Genomic DNA, 23,084 nt, shown 5'->3' with positions numbered 1-23,084 from the left:
GTTGTGTCCATGCTTGCAAGTGCATGGTGGTTAAATGTCTAATCATGCAACTGGTATTCAAATTTTTCAGATTTTTCCCTCGGCTAAAGGTCTTTGCACACTTCTTACAGATAACCTTGGCCTGATCATGAGGATTTTGGTCAAAAAAGTGCCACACTGCACTCTTCCTACTTTCTAAGACATTTTGCGGCCTAGCACGCTGTGCTATTTTGACCGTCTGGACAAGCTGTCCAGCAACTCTTTTGATTTTTGGAACCTGTCTTTGGAGTGCTCCGGGCCTGCCAGATAACAGCTGTTGCGATGTTGATGTCTGCTGTGGATGCTCCTCCTCCTCATCTGAGCTATTGGAAGCAGCACCCTCTTCCCCCAATGGATGCCAATCTGGGTCAACAACTGGGTCATCCATCACCTCCTCTTCAATGTCATGTGCACCTTCCTCTGTGTCACCGTGTATGGTGGTATAGTATGCGGGAAGGGGCACCTGAGTCTCATCAGGGTCAGAATCTGGCTCATTACACTGCGAGGACAATGTAGTGCTCTGACTGAATGTACCAGCAGAATCATCTATCAGTGGCTGTGCATCAGTGCACTCCATGTCAGATTCATCTTGGCCTGGGTAATTCACCATTTCACTTGATAACCCAGGCATGGTATGTGAAAACAGCTCCATGGAGTAATCAGTTGTATGGCCTGCGTCATCCTTCAATCTTGGTTGGGTTGAAGGACACAAGGAAAGGTGTGGTTCATGAACATGAGCCTCCAATGACGACTCAGTGCTTTTATTTTTTACAACTTCAGAAGAGGAGGCGATAGAGCTGGATGCTGAGTCAGCAATGTAAGCCAAAACTTTTTCCTGATGCTCTGGCTTTAAAAGCGGTTTGCCAATTCCTAGAAAACTAAGCCTTCGAGGCCTTGTGGAGCCAGACGATGACGCAGGCTCAACACCTCCTGCATTCGGTCCTATTTTGCTTTTGCCACTACTATCAGATCCACCACCAACACCATCATTACCAGCTGGCAACCCCCGCCCAATTCCACGGCCTCTTCCACCAGCCTTCCTCATTTTTGGTAAAAATGTACACAAAATCCCACAAACTATATAGTAATTTAAAACAAGGTACAAGGTGTATATAGGACAGGGGAGACGTTGAATTTCTGAACACACTTGTGCACACTGTTGGATTGTGTGAGGCCCAGTTAATATCACACCGCTATGTCACAGGCTCAATGTCGCAGGTGTGAAAAATGTCACTATAGGACAGGGGAGATGTAGAATTTCTGAACACACTTGTGGACACTGTTGTGTGAGGCCCAGTTAATATCACACCGCTATGTCACAGGCTCAATGTCGCAGGTGTGAAAAATGTCACTATAGGACAGGGGAGATGTAGAATTTCTGAACACACTTGTGGACACTGTTGTGTGAGGCCCAATTAATATCACACCGCTATGTCACAGGCTCAATGTCGTAGGTGTGAAAAATGTCACTATAGGACAAGGGAGATGTAGAATTTCTGAACACACTTGTGAACACTGTTGGATTGTGTGAGGCCCAGTTAATATCACACCGCTATGTCACAGGCTCAATGTCGCATTTGTGAAAAATGTCACTATAGGACAGGGGAGATGTAGAATTTCTGAACACACTTGTGGACACTGTTGGATTGTGTGAGGCCCAGTTAATATCACACCGCTATGTCACAGGCTCAATGTCGTAGGTGTGAAAAATGTCACTATAGGACAGGGGAGATGTAGAATTTCTGAACACACTTGTGGACAATGTTGTGTGAGGCCCAGTTAATATCACACCGCTATGTCACAGGCTCAATGTCGCAGGTGTGAAAAATGTCACTATAGGACAGGGGAGATGTAGAATTTCTGAACACACTTGTGGACACTGTTGTGTGAGGCCCAGTTAATATCACAGCGCTATGTCACAGGCTCAATGTCGTAGGTGTGAAAAATGTCACTATAGGACAGGGGAGATGTAGAATTTCTGAACACACTTGTGGACACTGTTGGATTGTGTGAGGCCCACTTAATATCACACCGCTATGTCACAGGCAGAAATTGGCTAGTGCAGGGTTTCCCAACTCCAGTCCTCAAGGCACACCAACAGATCATGTTTTCAGGATTTCCTTTGTATTGCACAGGTGAAGCAATTATCACCTGAGCAATACTAAGGAAATCCTGAAAACATGATCTGTTGGTGTGCCTTGAGGACTGGAGTTGGGAAACCCTGGGCTAGTGTATGACAAACTACAAGGTGTATATAGAATTGGGCAGAATAGGAATCTCCCTAGAGTGTAGGTCTGTAAGAACGGAACATGTCCTCGACTTATTCTTACAGAGTGACACACAGATAGCTTCGCTGTGGCCGTGATAACAGCCGTTACATGGTACTGAGTGAGGAGCGTGCATGTACACCGCTGTCCGGTGTCCGTAAAATTGTCAAGCTCCGTGTTTTTTAAGTATACGGACTGACACACGCTGTCTCTCTATAGTTTTGAATGTGATCAAACAGCAAATATACTTAACTGTTTGAAAAGCAGACAAAACTAGAAGGTATAGGTCTGTAAGAACGGAACATGTCCTCGACTTATTCTTACAGAGTGACACGCAGATAGCTTCGCTGTGGCCGTGATAACAGCCGTTACACGGTACTGAGAGAGGAGCGTGCACGTACACCGCTGTTCAGTGTCCGTAAAATTGTCAAGCTCCGTGTTTTTTAAGTATACGTACTGACACACGCTGTCTCTCTATAGTTTTGAATGTGATCAAACAGCAAATATACTTAACTGTTTGAAAAGCAGACAAAACTAGAAGGTGTAGGTCTGTAAGAACGGAACATGTCCTTGACTTATTCTTACAGAGTGACACACAGATAGCTTCACTGTGGCCATGATAACAGCCGTTACACGGTACTGTGTGAGGAGCGTATACCGCTGTATGGTGTGAAAAAATGTACGCTCAGTACCTCAGCAGGACAAAAAAAAAATTTGGATTGCTTTTAAAAAAGCAGTTTGCAGACCAGTGGGAAAACAGCAATGCAGCTATCAGGAAGCCTTATAAGGCAGCCTAACAACCAACACAGCTGATCCAGCAAAATATAGCCTCCACTTGCACTGCACACACAGTGACTGGTGTGTTGTACAGGCAAAATCGCTAGCAGCAGAAGCAGTTTTTGGTGTCTTCTTCCCTGCCTAACGCTCTCCCTACAGAATCAGCAGCAGCAGCAGCTCTCCCTATTCTGAGATCAGCATGAGTAACATGGCGGTCGGCGTGCACGCCCTTTTATACCCCCTGTGACGCCCCCCAAAGCAAGCCAATCACTTGCATGCCCTTCTCAAAGATGGTGGTGACCCCTGCCTATGTCATCACGTTGCCCACAGTGTCCGTGGATCCTGATTGGCTGAAAAAGGGTGGAAAACAAACTTTTGAAACGCGACTTTGGCGCTAAAGTCGCCGAGCTCGTGGTCGACCTCACCCTAGGGTCGGGTTTCGTTTCATGAAACCCGACTTTACCAAAAGTCGTCGACTTTTGAAATTTTTCGACCTGTTTCGCTCAACTCTACTAATAATATCTTTTTTGAGTTTCCGAGCATGCACTGGAGATTCTCAAACAAAATGTCAACAAACCAGAAGTAGGTAAAAAAGCAGTTCCGAATAGTAGAGAACAATAGAGATGTTTTAATCAAAGTATATTAGAAATGCTATTAGATTATTACATTAACTAGACAGAAATTTAGGATTCAATCAATGTTAGTTTCAGACCACCCCTTTCACAAAAGGACAATTTTCTGGTGTCAGGTTAGTGAGTGATTTAAGTCTCTGTATTCATACATGCAGAAAACTATATCAGTTTGCTTATCTCATCCTGATCACTATTATGCCTACTTCACACACCATGAACATATATAATTTAACCTCTTAATGATTGGCAATATACCCTTTTAGTGGACTTTAAGTTACAGCACCATTTAGAGTGCTGTAGAATAAGCCCATACCGTTGTCCCATGCCATCCTGATGTGCTGCTTTCTACTGATACTATAGCTCCTGCTCCTCTGTAGCCTTCATCTCGGGCTGCCATCAATGGATCCCCACTAAAATGTGTAAGTAGATCAGTGCACTCAATAACAGAGAATACCTCCTGTTATGCTATATGCAACGAGTTTGAGTATTTGTGGCAACATCTATTTCAATGTGTCCAGTTACAGTGGAGCAAACTGACAGCACTGTGATAAGATATTAATGCTATGGGGCTATGGGCAAAAAAGTCTGAATGCATCAGTAGGGCAATATGTAGATTAATATTATTAATTAAAAGGGATCAGTTATCATACTTCACAATACAAACGATACACAATATTATCTCTCAGGCTTGATGAGGCTGGAGTGCTTACTTTTCATATCCATGTAAGAATGGCAATGTAATATTTTTTCTAAATGTTTTTGCCTAGTATTAAAATGAGCATTTATTTAAAATCTCTATGGAGTCATAAAATGTTAATTTTTGATATGAGGGTTATACAACCATTTGTGCATGGATTTTCAAATTAAGCACAGCAGTCTTATTCAGGCCTAACAATCTATTTATAGCACCACTCCAGTGTGTTTTTTTTGTTTTTTTTTTGTAGATCTGGAGTGGTACTATTAATTTACGTTCCCTGCACCTACTCTTTTACTTACTAGCCACCATCTTTTTTTCTCATTGGGGTCACTCCGGTTGGTCTCCAGCAGTTTGTGACCTGCCTGCATCACTCCAGTGTTTTTTTTTTTGTAGATCTGGAGTGGTGCTATTAATTTATGTTCCCTACACCTACTCTTTTACTTACTAGCCACCATCTTTTTTCTTATTGGCGTCACTCCGGTTGGTCTCGAGCAATTTGTGACCTGCCGGATCGCTCCAGTGAGTGCTGGGTGAGCTGGAAGTTACTACTCAATGTAAGACTATGAGAGCCAGAACGAGGCCAGATCGAGGCTGTCCTAGACTTGCATTGAGAGTTTGACTGTTACCTTCGACATTTGGTCAGTCAGAGGTTGTAGTCACAAGATGTAGGATCAAGACCGGAGCGGCACTAGGAACAGCTGAAGACTGTGTCTGGTAAGTAAAGCACTAGGATCAGGAAAATTTACATTAGTTGCACCATTCCAGCTCTGAAATTAAAAAAAAAAATGCCACAGTGATGCTGCAATATTGTATGCAGTTTGGATTGTAAAATCTGGTGTCTGATCTTTTAATACTGTGATTGTGTCTGGAAATGATAATACAGAAACAATATAAATAGTCCCATAAAGGCACGTAGAATCCCACCATATCTTCAATAAGGATGTCTTTGGTAGTAGAAGAGTTATTTCCTTTCTATCTGGAATGCTGATCAGGATGACATATGAGCTGCAATAACCGAGCAATCTGCCTTTTTCTATGTTTATTTCCCCTGAGCCAAAGTCAGAACAGTTTGATTTGGCTGAACAAGCCACCCCTGTCCTGGTGCCAGATACATCCTCGTACTCCGGCTCCACCACCAACCGGCGCATTAGTTCAGGAATTCATAAATAGCTGTGTTTCACAGTCTACATCCATCACTGTACGGAATCCCTCAGCCGCTCGGCAGTAACCTGGGTATTTTCTAACCTTTATGTATGGAACGGAATGTTTGGAACCTGAAGTCTGTGTCATTTCTAGAAGCATATAACGCATTTGTTTTGTAGTATCCTTTTATCTAACGGAACAACTTTTTATGAACTTGTGTGGTGTATGGACGCTGTATTGCTAGATGGAGTAACTTTACTTTCGTGTTTATGTTGGGAGAGTAGACATTTACCACATTCCAAGATAGTTGTTTCATAAAGAATATTTATGTACTAATTTGCGGTATAATTATGTGATAATATTTTTTTTTCAAACATTGTGGCATTTCCATTTACTATTGTGTCTCCATTCTGCAGAAGTTAATTGAGAAGTTTAATAGAAAATTCTCCTTTGCATGAAGACCTACATACACCCTATGTAAATCAGAAAAAAGCACTGACAATGAACTAAACATAGTATACCCCAAACTGCCAGACTGCACACTTATATTCCTTTCAACCCAAATACTATACTGTGCCTCTTTACAGAACGTATTTATTTTATGATCTGTGCAGGGGGAAGTAAAGATCTATAAATCAATAAATTAAAGTTACAGACCTCGTAGCACCTTTTTTTTGTTTCCAGGTAAATACTATACAGCTTATGTCCACTTCCACAAACATGTATTTTTATTCTGTCAATGTGCCTAAATTAAAAATGTGAAGCCACTCTGAAGTCGGTGGTTATTGAAAATTTCCTACCGTTTTGTTTTTACAGCTTTTATGCAGATTATGTATCTCAAGGGTAACAAATGAGATGCAGTCATATTACCTTCTATTTGTCCTCTATGTTCGGCCATAAACCATTGAAGGATGTTAGCTGTTGGCTGAATGAGCTCTTAGCTACTATATTCTTTCCAAACCCTCCATACTCATCTTGGATAAGTGTTAAATTAATGTGTTCCTAGTGGCAAGAAGGAAAGACGTTGTTGCCAGTCACCCTATTCGGTGGCTTATATCCCTGAAAACAAAAGGATGATCCACCTACACGATCTTTCTCTACCTTAACATGTGCCATTAGAGAAGCGTTGGTAATGGTCAATCAGTGCCGCTAAATTGTATGGTCAAACAGTCCCATCAAAATCAGTGGGTTCAGCTGATATCCAATGTTTATGGTCAGCGTAAATGAGAATGAACAAAAGGAATTTCGCATTTAAGGCCTATAGAAAAGTTGCTTTATTTTTCAGTTTAGATTTATGGGACAATAAAATAAAGTGGTTACCAACGGGTCTACAACCTTGAATTTATTAAATTCACTATATTTTCCATATGCATAGTGAATAAAAGAGATTTGGACTCCTTTATAAAATAAAACAGAGCTCCAACTCCATGTAAACGTTAATATGATCTTCTTCTAGGTGGAGGTGTGTGTGCCCCCTTTTGCTTTGGGCAGTGCAAAGTTGCGAATTCCCAGCTTGGTTCTTGGGTCTCTTTCTACATTCAGAATTTTTAATAATATAGCTCCAGTACCATAGATATTTCTTCACAAATTAGTAAAAAGAATCTCCAGCTTTTCGAGAATCCTACCAGTTAACAGTCACACGTTGCTGTATAATCCAATATTCTTTGTTATAGTGAAACTCAATTTTTGAAATATTCATGTTTCAGCTTCTGAGCCCAGAAGCCATATTTTTATTTCTCAGTTTCCTGGCTGTATTACTTAGTGTTATGAGAATAGATGAGAGAGGCTGCAGCATTATTGTACTGTGTGGGTACAGGAGATAAAGGGAGGCAGAACTATCTATACCGAATATTGTGGTAAAGGGAATAGGGCGCACTGCTCCCTCTAGCAAAGTGATCAACAAATTATACAGCACACAGGTACACAAATTATGATAATTTTCTTCTCCTAATTCCCTTAAACTGTTATAAGTAGATATTCTAGATGTAACGGCACCATTTAGTTGAATGTGGACAGGATGCACTGCAAAACCAACAATTCATTGTTCATGAATTTTCTTGAACTCTACTATTAGTCCAGTTTGTATTCATGATAATAATTAAGTTAATTCCAGAATTGTAAGTTATCCCTTATCTTCTGACCTGTTACTGGGGTGCTAGGACCCCAAGTGATGCTGAAAATGGAATTGAATTACGAGAACAGCGCCGTACTATACTTTCTCGGGCAGTCCCATAAAAATCTGCTTTCAATTAAATGGAATCTGTCAACAGGCTTTTGCTACACAATCTGAAAGCAGCGTGAAGTGTAGGGACGTTCATTCCAGTGATATCTCAATTGCTGAGCTGCTTCCTGCAGTTCTGATAAAATCACAGTTTTATCTGCATATCTACCAGCTCTATGAATGCTGAGTTCTGTATAACCCAAGCTACAGCACTGTAGCTCTATGTGTGCATTGTGCATAGGCAGAAAGCTGACAATCAGTGCTATGGGTGGAGTTACACAGATCTCATGAATATGGAGTACTACCTGTCAGCAGGTTTACTAGTCCTCTGGTGATAATCTCCTACTGATAAAACTTTATCAAAAGTACAGCAAGCATCACCGGAATCAGGATAATTTTCTTATTTTGATATAGATAAGGTAGTAAAAAATCTAGGGACAGATCCCCTGTAAAGATAAGGCTCTGCAGAACGTCACTGTTATTGTCAAGAGACTGTTGCAGGGTATCTGGGGGCTAGCGGCTCCTTCCCTATCCCTAAAGCTAGGAGTGCCCTAAGTATACCTGCTCCCAAGATTACTTCTGATGGTGAAGATAGCTTGGCCACGTGCCTTGCTCAGCTACTAAATCAGCTCTTATTTGTCCCCTCCTTGACCCAGGGAAGTGGGGAGTTGTAGTGAATAAGAATACACAAACCAGACTAACAAGGGAGGACTTACAGTGATAAATAAAAATACTTATCATACAAATGTGCACTCACAAACAACAGAGTGGAAACCAGGAAGTAAAGGAAAGAAAATTCAAATAGGAGAGGATGAGGATTTGCACACAGACAAATCACCAGGCAACAGTTTTCTGAACAACACTCCAAACAACTAATCAAACAACTCCAGATCCAGGCAGTATGAAACTAACATTGGCAAACTCTGATTGCCAGAGGGGAGTATGTTACAATCGCGGACGCAGCGTGGCTTACCCAGCCAATGCTCCCATGTCGTCGAACCATAATGACGACGGGGTATGGGTCCCAGGTGATCGTGGAATGTGGACCCACTGGACCACAGGGGGGACCCAGGCCTACCCGGACTAGGGAAGGGTAGCGACGGGGCCTGTGGCAGCTGAGCTTGTGGACAAGATGGCCATATGCAGGACTAAAAGACACCGCACAACTTCAGGTATGAAGAAACATAAAGTTTACTTAAATAAAGCAAATTTCATCAACACCAGGTTCTGGATTATGCACATCACGAAGGAAACATCTCAGGTTGACAGGCGAAGCAAGATGTCATCACAGGTTGATGCAGTCCAGGGTTGTCTAGCACAGGCACAGCAGAACATCAGACACTGACCTCAAGCAGCCTTCAGACAACGGCAGGAGCCATCACGGGGAACTGGCAGGACATCAGAACATAAGCAAGACACGGATAGCACAGGTCACAGGCAGGACATCAGAACACTGGCATCGGACTCCAAACATCTGGCAGCGATCGGCAGGCTCCGGGCATGAGGCTGCGGACATCAGGCTCCGGACAAGAGGCCGCAGTCATCAGGCTCCGGACATCTGGCAGCGATCGGCTGTCTCTAGGCATCGAGCAGGGAAGGATAGGATCCGGACATCTGGCGGAGGACGTGAGGCACCAGACATCTGGAAGTGGTCATCAGACACCAGACATCAGGCCACGGTCATCAGGCTCCAGACATCTGGCAGCGACCTAAAAAGGAAATCAATTGGTCTGGTGCAAGCCCCGCTGGGTTGGACTGGAGCCGGCCAGGGATTGCACCGAATTACAAGCTGAGCACAGAGTAGCAGAAACTCAGCAGACACACCGGACTCCTACTTCCAAGATGAACCCAGGTTAGATCACAGAAAGTCAGTTAGCAAAGAGTCACAGTCACTAGGCACAGGGTTCAAGACACAGAAGGACTTCAGGAACATAACACAGCAGGAAGGACTTCAGAAACATAACACAGCAGGAATCAGGATTAGGACTTTGGTACACATAAACAGGAAAAGTCCAGGAACTCAGACATCAGCTGTCCCAAAGCTGATAACAGAAACGGATCTGGGTATTCTGCCCTCAGAGCAGGTGGAGGACAGGCATCAGCTCACCTAGAACTGCAGGCAGACAGGACAGGTGCTGAACACCAAACAGACATAACAAGGCTCAGAAACTTGAAGTGATTCTCTGGCAACACCCCACAGGGCAGGGAACTTCATATAGGAGCTGCCTCACAGCGATAGGCTTGGAGCAGCAATTCAGGCACACACCCATCCCTCATAAATGCAGAGGAGGTGTGGCCGCGCACACCCTAAGCACAGCCAGAAACAAATCAGCATAGAAAAGGACACCTGGCAGCGGCTGCAAGCTGGAACACACGTGGTAAGACATGCACAACTGCAGAGGACCTTGCAACCCGCGGATAGCTTTCCACAGCTGAAGCCAGGGACCGCACAAATGGGTGGTCATGCAGCGCAGCAGAGACACTCATGCATAAACGGCTACACAGTGGAGCCGGGAATTGAGCAGCATCCACACAGGTAACTGACAACGGCATTCCAGCTCAAAACAGGGAAAGGAGGGAAGGGTTAAAGCAGAGATATGCAGAGTAATGCCGGGTAAACAGAGTACAAACACAGCGGCATTACAGAGTATATATAGCAAAGAGGAGTGGTCAACACTGAACAGCTGAGACCATCAAAGCATGAGCTTTCAACTGAACAGATTAAATTTTGCACAGCTAGCAGAAACCTTCACTATTTAATATAATAGTGAAGTGCTTCTAATCAGTGAAATCAGACACCGTGGTCCTATAGCCCCTCTCTGTCACTGTAAACTTGTGACTGTTATGGTCTTGGATCCCATTCTGAGGATTAGTAGGTTATCCCATACTCATACAAAAATCTGAAAATAATATGGTTAGTAAGCTTCTATCTAGTATGTAATGCATAGCTGCCAAGGCATAAAGGAATTACAAGTTTTACTACACAAAGATTGTAAACAGTGGCTTACACTGAACATTATGAGTATTAAAGTAGCATTAAGACCATATGGCATTTCATAGTAATGTACAGTAGATACCAAGACATATTGCAGTTGCAAATGATTTTTTTTCTTCGATTCGTGCAAATTTTTTTTATTGACTTAATTAAAATAATGTTCTGAAATAGTTACGGCTATCATTACAGAGAAAGTCTAACAATAAAACATATGTTATATGCTACTATGGTTATGTAGTCCATGTAATTAGATGCAGAATTCAGAAAAACCACCAATATCCACACATAAAGGAGCAGAAAAATAAACGTGAATTTTATTTTTAATGTCCTAAAATAACCTTTTTTTAACACTGAGAGTAATAATATTTCAGCATACATAGCACACTGGCCAGATGTTTGAATGCACTGTTACAATTCAGCAGTCTGCAGTCACATTGAATAACTGAAGATTTTTCTTCTGAGACCCACTTAAAGAGGTCTCATCTCATTAACACAACCCCGTCTCTAAAGAATATCATTTTAGAAGCCAGATGATTACTGGTGGTTCATTTCCAGGAAGGTGAAAGTTTTATTCTGCCACACATTTCCCTTGAAGCATTTGCCAAGGAAATAATTTAGTATTACATCTGAGGCATTCAAATAATGGATGATCATTGATTACATCGACAGACTCAATCCTTAAAGTAAAGGCTATTTTTACATTGGACATTATAGGGGGGCCTATTGCAAAGGTCTTAGTTGGGCCCTTAATTTACCCACCCCAAAAATATTTGGTATTCTCGGTGGGGTCACAGCGCATAGGTGCATTCACAGAAGGGCATACCTCCCAAATACTAATGACAGGGACATGGACATATATTGTGGCATGAACACAGTAACTGTGCTTGTAGTGAAGCAGCCTAATATTCTCACCCACTAGAATGTCTCTTTCATGGCCCTGTAGAGTATGATGCGCCCAAAAATGTCCCCTATGCACACAATATAATACCACCCACAGTGGAATTCCCTTTCACAAATTGCCCCTATAGTAGTCCACCAGCTACAAATTAAAGAAAGAAGAGGAAATCTTTAGAAACAGTGTTAATCCTCATGCACACAAGCATAACTGCTTATTCTGAAACTTATCAGAAATTACAGGTACACTTTATGAAAGGGATTATCTGGGAGTTTGCTAATTTTTTCATTGTGGCTAAGAGCTATCCAGTAGGTAATTGCAAAAATTGTTACCTGCTCTGCCTGGCGATGATCTCTGCTGGCTCCGAGCAGTCACAGACTGCTCCGGCTGGTGATTCTTCAGCTTCCTGTGACATCCCATTGACAGTGCAGCTACTTCTCTTCTACTTTACTATGTTAATGAGACGTCACTGCTGATGTCATGCTGCTTGCCATCCAGCTCCCTGCTGACTAACTGCGGGGAGCCGATTGTCAATCAGTCAGTATGCTGTGAGAAAGCAAACCAGAAGAGAAAGAGCTGCTCTGTTGGCTTGAGGTGAAAGGAAGCATAAGAGTCATCATCTGAGCTGGGAGATATCATTGCCGAGCAGAACAGTCAGGTAATTATAATTATCAACTACTTACCAGTAAAGGGGTTTTTACACATAGCGATATCGCTAGCAATATCGCTAAAACGTCACTGATTTTGTGACGTTATAGCGATATCGCTAGCGATATCGCTATGTGTGATACTTACCTCCGACCGGCTCCCCCGCTGTCCATCGCTGATCGCGCGAGATTGGGCGGCTCCATTTCTCATCATCAGCTTCCTGCTGGGCTTCCTACTGTGTGAGATGAGCTACGCTGGACGCGGGCAGGAGGACGTCAGGATCGCTGTGTGTGAAAGGTGAGTATCGTGCGCTGCGTCGCTGCTGCATCGCTGTGAGATCTTTCTGTGTGACAGCTCACTAGCGATCATTTAGCGATGCACCAGCGATCCTGACCGGGTCGGATCGCTGGTGCATCGCTGGTGCATCGCTAAATGTAAAAGGGCCATAAGTTCTTAGCCACATACGAAAAAATAACCAATAACCCTTTTAAAGCTTTAGAATGGACTTACCCTGTGTATACAAAATACTTTAGCTAATAGAAAGGATGTGCACTAAGCCACATGTGGGGGTGCTGGCTGGACTGGACGGATCCAAGTAATCAGATAGAGGGTAATCAGCCGCACTCACAATAGTGTCTTTTATTGTGCGTGAAATAGTCATACACCACAGTGTTTCCACCCAGCATTGGTCTTTCTCAAACATAACTAAATCCGGCTGTATTGAATTTATAGGGTGGCTGCCTATTGGGCGTTTGTGAGAATAATATCCTGTCTAAAAGAAGGGATGTCCGGTGAACTGGGTGAAAACCGCGGCGTGAAAAGCATAGGTCTACCGATCATCATCATACAAAATACTTTGGCGGAATATAAATCAGAAGAAATAAATAATAAATACAAATCCAATGTCGCTAAATTTGTTATGAGGCTATAAAACCTAACAATATCAATGTAATCAAATAATATCTGCACAAAACATATTAATCTCCAATATATCCACAATGTATTTTTGACTCCAAGCCAAAGCAATAATGGGAGGTTTAGATGAATGTAATAGAATGAACTTAACATGTTATTTTATTATGCAAACCCTTCCAGCCACAGCTGTGTGCGGTGTGCTATGGATGTTGACTTGAATAAGCTTGATTTGATTGTTCCCATAACCTGAAAGCTTACATCCAGCGACTGAGAACTGGTCGGAAAGTCTGAGCCTATTTTCTGTGCCGTGTGTGGCAGCACGCCAGCATGGATGCTAGCAATGTAAATGGCCAATAACAAAATACCTTGCACTTATTGCCAGTTGTTGATGATAGGAAATGGTACGGCATCGGAGCGATCATACAACGGTCTTTTTCAATCCTTTTTATTTAATCAGGAGATGTAGGGAAGTGACTGGAAAAATGATTGAAAAGCACAGTAAGAATTTCTAATGGACAGAGTCGAAAATGCTGCCTTTAGATATCACGCTCATAATACAATGATGTTACAGGCTCCAAGGTCAGAACATGCTGTATAATTAAGAACTGTGATTTAATATGTTATCGTTAAAAAGATTTGACTACTTCTTACATTTTATATGATATAGTTTAAAGAGTATTCAATAATAAAATGAAGGGAATTTTTTTTTTTTTTAAAGTTATGATCATCATGACCAGTTTTGTGGCCACACCGGCTACATAAGCAAATAATGCAATAATAGAGAACTAGAACGGTCCTTTCTGGGGGCAATGTGGCGACGACTGATGTGGGAGCACTGAAGATGAAGATGGATAAAGTAGAATGGAAGACAATACTGTATTATTTATAGTATTTACTAGTCTCTAATGGGAACCTGTGGCATCAAACATGTGTCCTGATTTGCCAACAGAATGTTGAGGAGGAGGAGGCGAAGCTGAGCAGATTAATGTACAGGTGGCAAGATATTCCATGCAACTTGTATTTTATGCACTGAAATCCCTGGTCATTTTATGCTTAGTGGTCAAGTGGGTGGAACTAATCGGTGATTAATGGGCTTACGTATAGTACTGTGGAAAAGTTTAGGCATGTCTGGAAAAAATGCCCTAAAGTAAGAATACTTAAAACAAAAAGAAGTTAACAAAATGAGTGTATAAAAGAAAAATCTTACAATATTTGGTTGTGATCACTCTTTGCATTCAGAACATCAATTTTTCTAGGTACATTTGCACACAGTTTTTGAAGTAACTCGATAGGGAGATACTCAGAACTGGCAACAACCAGTGGGACCAAGATAAAGCTACTACTGTTCAGAGTAGGTTGGCCAAAAGTGGTCTTTATAGAAGAATTGTCGCTAAAAAACTTGCTTTTGACAAGGAAATAAGGAAAGTGAGTCAACTCTGAACAAAAAACATAAGAACTGCTATGCAGAAAGATGTCCACAGGTGCTCTGGACCGATAAGTTGAAATTTGTAGCTGCCACGGGGTACAATAATGAGTGCAGACAAAATTGAAGCAAGGTGGAGGGTTCTTGCAAATTTTAGGCTGCCTATCACCAAATGGAATTGGGAAGATGGCCATGATGAAAAGTGATCTTAATGCTCAGCAATACAGGCAAATACTTACCCATAATGCAATACCATCACTGAGGTATCTGATTAGCCCCAAGTTAATTCTGCAGCAAGAAAACAACCCCAAATGCACAGCCAATGTCATTAAGAACTATAATTAGTGTAAAGAACAAGGATTCCTGGAAGTGATGATATGTCCCCACAGAGTCATGCTCAAAATATTATCAAGTTTGTCTGAGATTACATGCAGAGACAGAAAGATCTGAGCATGCCTACATCCACAGAACATCTGGGGTTAGTTCTCCAATATGATTGGAACAATCTCCCTACCGAGTTTCAGTAACTGGGGTTGGGGACTTGGTCAGGATTAATAGTGTTCACAATGCTTAAAAATACAGGCAAATACTTAAAGAATATATAAAATACCACCAGAAAGGTATATGATTTGCTCCAGGAAGGGATGATATGACCCCCTCAGAGACCTGATCTCAACATCATCAACTCTGTCTGAAACAACCTGATGGATTTATGCAAGCTTACATCCACAGAAGTTCTAGGGGATTGTTGGCTCTGTGTTTAGTCCTGTTTCTTGGTAGTGCTGGAGTCCAGGGTTCAAACCCCTCCTAGGACAACATCTGTAAGGAGTTTGTATGTTCTCCCCGTTTAGGTGCAGGTTTCCTCTGGGTTTTTCGGTTTCCTCCCACACTCCAGAGACATTCTCATAGTGAATGTAGATTGTAAGCCCCCATTGGGGATGGGAATGATAGTGTATGTTATTTGTTGTGCTAAATAAGTGAGTTAAAAAAATAAATAACTACTCCATTAGGATTAAAGTGGCATATTTGCACACTCATCATTGCACACAACTTTATGGAGAGGACACAACATATTAGGGTTTCTTTCAACCAGAGCTTGCAGAACATGAAATATTACAACTATACTATATATTGTGCCACTACTCTTTACACAGGAAAAACACTCATTATATGCATGAATAAACCGATTACATTGCGTTATGCAAAAAAAAGCAGTAACATGAAAAGGATTCTTCTCTATATCCTTGCCTCTAGAATTGTTTCGCGGTATTATTCCTTACCTGCAGTTGGTAAGGATTTGACACATTACTGTGAATATGGTTCATATATTACTTATAGCAGAGGACCAGTTGTCAGTCAAAAATCTTTTAGACAAAAGCACTCCTAGAATTTGCATGTGGACCTTTATCTTCTAGACGTCAATTCTCCACATTGTTTCATTGTGAGACGTGTATGTGTGCCAGGTGCGCTGTCAAGCTTCCCTCTGGTGTCCCCCAAGTGTGCGGTGCCATTTCTCATACAAATAAGAACAATGCATACAAAACCCTTTGAAACAATTTACATGAATAATAAAATAGCTTAAACAGACTTTTTGCATGGTAGCAGGAGTTACTAGACTTGGAAAGAAGGGCAATTGTCTGTGAGTACAGAAGGAGAAGCAAATGGCTTGTTTCTTATCGTTAATAATTTACATTGAATGTATATGTATAATATGTAGAATAAAATTATGTTGTAGAAGCTATTCCAATGTACAGTATATAAAGGAAACATATTGGAGGCATCATTAACATTATCAGTAATATCATCGGATCACTCGTATATTTTATGGATTTCTATTGTAAGCCAGTATTTTACAAATCAGATTACAGTATAACATTAATGTGTGCTCTCTTCCTTGGCTGCACATTGTCATGTGTTTTTCTGTAAGGGAGCAGACAGATGGCAATATTTATCGTGCGAGGATCTCATCGCAGTGCACGGACTGGCTTGCCAGCTGTCCTGACCTTAGCGTGACAGCGTGATGTATTCTATACAGCTGTCACGTTCAGGTCAGGAGAGCAGACGGTCGGTCCAAGGGTTGCGGTGCGATTCTCACTTGAGAAATATAGCCATCTGTCTGCTCTCAAAAGGTGACATCTAAGTTAGATATCACACTTTTATATCTTTAGTGGTTGTATTACAAGGAATTCATGGTCTACTCAGATTCTGTTCTTTTATAAGGGGGTAGTTCTACAGTGGGTCCTCCTGAGATCAATTTGACTCCATGGGCCCCAGGAGCTTAGCTACAGGGAATACAGAGGTAATATAGAAAGCCCTGACACACACTTTACATTACATCTCTTGGTTTCCTCCTGCTAAATAAAGTAGGGATTGTCTGTGCTCTATTACCCTTTAATAAAAACTGCATTGATTTCAGATTTTCTCCACGTCCCTAAATAGATATGGACCCCTTTGAGGTATTTTTTTTTATTTAAATGCATATAGTTTGGGTTGAAAATAATTTTTGCAATTGAGTTTCATAAAATTTTTTGCGCCATTTGCCTTTTAGAGCCTCTATGTTTCACTGTCTATTGCTGCCTGCAGAATGACGTTAAAGGGGTATTCTGGCCCCTAAAATGTATTTTCTAACAATCTATACTTAGTAGAGATGAGCAAACCTGAACAGTAAAGTTCAGCGTCCGAACCCAACACCTACTGTTCAGGCATGGACATCGAACACTGACTTCACAAGGCAGTCTCTGTTATTAGGGTATCGTTACACATAGCGATGCACCAGTGATCCCGACAACGATATGGATCGCTGGTGCATCGCTACGTGGTCGCTAGTGAGCTGCCACACAGGCAGATCTCACCAGCGACATCGCAGGGGTCGGGGGTCGTTACTTACCTGTCAGACGCGGCGATCCTGACGTCCTCCCGCCCGCATCCACGTGTCGCTCGTCGTCACAGCAGGAAGCGCCGCAGGAAGCAGACGACGAGAAATGATCAGGACCTTCTCGCGCGATCAGCGATAACCAGCGGAGGAGCCGGTCGGAGGTAAGTATCACATGTAGCGATATCGCTAGCAATATCGCTGCTACGTAACAAAATCGGTGACTTTACAGCGATATTGCTAGCGATATCGCAGTGTGTAACGGGGGCTTTACTATTCGAGTTCAGCCCCCTGAATACCAGGTGTTTCAAAGAGGAGGTCAGAAAGAGACAAATAAGTGTTATGAGCTGGTGTTAGAATGGGCTGATTGACAAATTATTAGTTAACGCTTTTAGGAGCCAGCAGTAGATGGAATCAAAAAGCCTCTAAAGGACGAAAGGGGCAAAATGTTTAATGAAATCCAAATGAAAAATTATTTTTAGCCTCATATACTTGCATTTAAGTAAAAAATGTCCATATCCTTGAATCATTTTCCTTTGGGTACTTTTGAGTTCCTCACAAACTCCAAAAACACACTGATATGTTAATGCATTTCAGATGAAATAGCTAATGATGCGTGAATCTGCCAAAATCCTAATTTGCTAGTCCCCTTAAATTTGGCCAGAAAATTTGAATTGCATTAATATTACTAATATATGTGAATTGAGTGTTCCTTTTTATGAATTGGGGTCTTTAGAGACCCCAGAGCAAAATAAACCTGGTGTGAAAAAAAACCCTCACCGCTCACTTGTCTTGCTGCCACTGCCCTATGTCTGGTCCTCCATGCTTCCTCTTCATCTTTTCATGACGTGTCACTTCACTAGACATTGGGTAACAAGCGTTCTCATGTCAGTGGCCTACACGGTGTTGGAAGCTCTGGAGCTGAGTGAAGATGACAGAAGAGTCGAAGAGGATGCACGGACAGGTGAAGGGTGTGATAAGTATATTTTTTTCAGCCCTCTACAATTCAGCAAAATGGCTGATCTTACATAAAGCAAAGAGCCAAAAATTCTGACTTTTTTGGTAAGATTTGCTCATCCCTGATTAAACATCTAATGTGAGCGCAAATTACTGCTGAATATGTGGTTATAAGTAATGGAGAAAAAAATCATGACTGCTCCTAATCCACAGAAATCCTGAATAATTCCAAAGTCGCGCTACACCTGAATTTTATTGTCATGAAGGAATAGCTTCAATACATTCTGCGCACTTAATCTTTTAGTCTAGCGGGAAATAGCGTGATAATGTAAACATTGCATTTTCTTATTACAGTTTGTATATTAAAGAAACCATTTATTAAAACTCACTTTTTGAGGTAGAGTTGAGTTTCCCACCAGAAATAGAAATTAAACAGCCCGTAAAATGTTCTCTCTTTACAATGTACAAACATAGCTCGACCAGATCAATATGGCTCACTGTATAGCTGTAAGCACTCTATTGATTAATACGTAAATTATTAAATAATTCCAAATTGTTGCCTTCGCTAAGGAGATTTGTTAAGAGTTGGCTGTTTTATCACTGTGCGTTCTCAAAGGCAATATTTATCTCGAATGTAGAGAGCCTGGGTATCTCTACACCTCCTGTTGTTTACCTATAGAAGGGCATAAACAGAGCCCGGGGCTGGCCTTCCTAATTTTTTACACATTAAGTCCCATCTGTAGCTTTAGGTTTTTCAAAGTCAAGATGAGAGATTATGGATTCATTTCACCAGACTGAAGATATGTAGTGAATAATAATGATTCACAGTTTGGAAAATCGATAAAGCAAATACATTTTTAAAGATTTACTAATCTCATGATCTTAGTTAATGACTCTTCATAATTTCAACTATTCATAAATGTGATTACTACTTTTTCAAGACAGAGATTCAGACTCTCTCATGCTTTAGGTCAGGGGTGGGGAATCTTTCTTCTGCCAAGGGCCATTTGGATATTTATACCATCCTTCGGGGGCCGTACAAACTCCGCCCACAAAGTACATCCTGACTCTGGCACTGGTGTCAGGACGTAATCTTTCATTGCATGCCCTTCAATATTCAGTAGTGAACACTGCGTGTGTGTGCTAACAGAGCAATAAGAAACTAATGAGATTGTGGCAATCAAAATACAGCTCCCTGCCCAAGAATGCGGTCCCTGAGAATCTGCTCGGGGGCCTGATAAAAGGTCAGCGAGGGCCGTAAATGGCCCTGGGGCCTGAGATTCCCCATCCCTGCTTTAGGTCATTTAACTCTAGTTAGAGATGTGTAGCTGTATCCTGTATGGCAACACAGAGTCCCTATAGATCCATACTACACAGCAGTAATCGCAGCATTTTTTGCTTTGTGATGCCTTGTGTTTGACTCCATATTGATGCAGTTTTGTTCCCTGAAAGAAATGCTTCTACTAAGTAATACAGAATAATATTGACATAACATGGAATCCAGTTTTCTTCAATAGAAAAAAAATCGACATTTTAGATATGAAATGAGAGAAATATGGAGATACATTTTAGGCTTGGACAACACAGAACTTGTTTAGAACCACGGTCAAGATCTCTGAAACTCTAAATCTCTAAAGTGCAATTGATCAATGGTCTTTTTTGGTGCTATAAATCCGTCATAAGAACAAACTAATCAATTTTGTAACAAATCAAGCCAGACCTGTCATTCGAGGCAAGAGAACGAAGAGAGCAAACACTGGAGAAGAACATCATGGTCAGAAGAATAGAATAAACAAGACGAAGAGAAAGGCCAGCAGCTCAATGATTTGTTACTATCAAGATAATGGTGGAGAAGACCCTGGTGGACCTATATAGGCTTGCACAAGATCGATCCTACAGATTGTTCATCCAGTTAGTCGTCATAGCACGAGATCTAGCCAAAGACTGTTAAATAATCAGAATAACACATCTGCTCAAACGCTTGGACAAAAATGTGCCAATGACAATAGGGATGCCTTTGGACATCTTTACATGCACATTTTTCAAGGTTCAAAGCTTACGGGAACGCAACCAGGGCATTTGCCTGTGATGCTGAGTTGAGTGGAAATCGCCAACAAGCCACATTTCCTAAGCCTGGGTGTTTAAATATAACAAGACAGCAATGGCTTTAACCTTTTTGAAGGACAGACCAGCTGCACCTTTGCTTTTATCAGTAGTTTTTCATGCTTGTAAGCTTTTAGAGGCATTTTTAGTGGCATTTATTATTTTGTCTCATTTTTTGTCAGTGTTTTTCCTGGTATTTTCAAAATTCTATATAATCTTATGAAAACCCCAGAATAAAAGCTATGCCTACAGAATACTGCATTTTGAAAATGGATGGTACTCGTAAACAGAAAAAAATTAAAAATGCCACAAAACACATTTTAAAGAAAATCTGTCACCAGGTTCTTGCTTCCTCACCCGAGAGCAGCCTGATGTAGTGGCAAAGATCCTGATTCCAGTGATGTATCACTTACTGGTCTCCTTGCTGCAGTTTTGATAAAATCACCGTTTTATCTGCTGCAGATCTAGCAGTTCTCTGAATGCTGAGCTCTGTATAACCCCGCCCACACCACTGATTGGCAGATTTCTGTGTACACTGTTCATAGGCATAAAGCTGCCAATCAGTGTTGGGGTCGGGATTATACAGAGCCCATAAACATAGAGGACAATATGGCAGCAGATTTAATAGTCCTCTAGAAACTATCTCCTTCTGTCAAAATGATTTTATCAAAACTGTAGAAAGCAGCCCTGTAATTGATACATTGCTGGAATACATGATCCTGCTGTCAGGTTAGGTGACAAAACCTGGTGACGGATTTCCTTTACAGAGGCTTGTACTACTTTGATATTCATGACCCATACTGATGTGCAGTACCCAGTAGGGGCCATTAAACAGTGTGACAGAGTGGCGGTGTTTCAGATGCATAGGATGCTTACATCTGACCGTTGCTAAACCTGGTAACAGATGGTCACGAGGGTGACGGGTGTCAGAGCTCCACTGATCTGACATTGATGATCTATCCCAGGAAAACGCCATCAATCTCATAGTAGTGGAAAGCCTACTTAATGTAACATTTCACTGCACAAAATAATAATATTTTTTTTTTAATTATTAAAAACATCATAAAATATCCAGAAAAATATGCTTTTTGTGAAACCAAACTTAATGATTTTTTTTTGTGAATCTTATGATTGAAGATAAAACAATTTGCAAAATGTTCAATTTACATTTGGAATAAGTAAAGAAAAATCCTGCATGCTTATTATGGCTGCTCTGTACGATGTTCTATGTGCAGCATTGGACGCGAAGATGACTGGAAGGTTTGTGCAGTGAAAGATTTTGTCTGAAGGCATATCTGTGCTAATGTATGCATAGGAAGACAATTAGTGCTGACTGCAGTGTTAAGGTTAAATTGATAAACTCGTCAGAAATCCAAATTAAACAAAACTAAAATGAATGTGTATTTTCTCTTCTTTTTCTGTTACACAGCTCTCCCATTCCCACAAGGTGGCGCTGTCCTCCATCAGTTATGTTGGCTGTTCTCTGTCCATTTTCTGCCTGGCTATTACATTGGTCACATTTGCTATACTTTCGTGAGTAATTTTTATTATTTCACCTTTTTCTTTGTTCCTCACTGGGCAAATATTACTGTTTATAGACCGACTGGGATTTATGCGTGTTCACATATCAGACTAGCGACGCACAATAACTTTAGCATTCTCTCAATCATAAATTCCATTAATTCTCACCAACCCTTTAATTGGATTTTGCCTATATATTTGTAACAGCTGGGTGATTTTGTTCAAATTGCTTTAATTTCCTGATCAGAGGAGTTTTCCATTTGCTTTCATGGCATGTTCTAGAGCTGCCGTCTATTATCTCTGCTCAGCGGCGTTAGCGAGATAGAACATTTGCTGTGAAGAGGACATTTTAAAGCAATTCTAGTGGGCAAAAGGCCTGTAAATCACGGTAGGTCAAAAGAGCAAGATCTAGTCATTTACTGTACTTGCAATTTATGGGAAAATATATTCTGAAGAACTTTATGAATCCTATGTGGATCACTGTGACCTAACATTAGATAGATGTGCAATGCCAGAGCAGTGGCCATCGTTGGAGCAGGTTAGGACATGACTTACTAGCAAGCTGCAAGCAGACATCCTACTGGTGGGTACAACACATGGGAAGATTGATAGGTGAGATGGCTAACTCCTCCTGAAAAAAAAAACTTTCAGCTTTTGCCTGAAGCTGCATAGACGATTGCTAGCAACCCCACTACTGGGTGTCACTCATGCAGGTGGTGCACGTGGTTTGTGGACTCACTTATCTAGGAGAAATATAGCTAAGCAGCAACTTGATCTTAACTAGAGCTTCTGATAATGGAGTTAGGCTACTTTCACATTTGCGTTTTTTTGCTGCGTGTTTTTTGCGCACACAAACGCATGAAAAAAACGCATCATGCGTTTGTGTGCTTTTTTTGCGGGTTTTGGTGTATTTTTTTAAAAAACGCATGCTTTTTTTGCGCCTACGTGCGCATTACAATGCGCACGTACGCGCACCCATAGACTTTAAAGGGTGTTTTAC

General features: G+C 41.4%; 1 protein-coding gene across 2 annotated transcripts in view; it reads left to right on the top strand.

Moving 5' to 3' along the window:
- The window catches only part of ADGRD1 (adhesion G protein-coupled receptor D1), a 1,079,490-nt gene that overhangs the window by 640,657 nt on the left and 415,749 nt on the right, over window positions 1–23,084 (top strand). For both annotated transcript variants that reach the window (XM_073557041.1, XM_073557040.1), the window contains one exon: window positions 21,993–22,096. In XM_073557041.1, coding sequence (XP_073413142.1) covers window positions 21,993–22,096 — 104 coding nt within the window. The remainder of the gene's footprint in view (window positions 1–21,992; window positions 22,097–23,084) is intronic.

The sequence above is a fragment of the Dendrobates tinctorius genome, unplaced genomic scaffold (assembly GCF_039654945.1).
Source record: "Dendrobates tinctorius isolate UK_male_01 unplaced genomic scaffold, ASM3965494v1 ptg000243l, whole genome shotgun sequence".
Lineage (NCBI taxonomy): Eukaryota > Metazoa > Chordata > Amphibia > Anura > Dendrobatidae > Dendrobates > Dendrobates tinctorius.
This window is presented reverse-complemented; position numbering and strand designations above follow the sequence as displayed.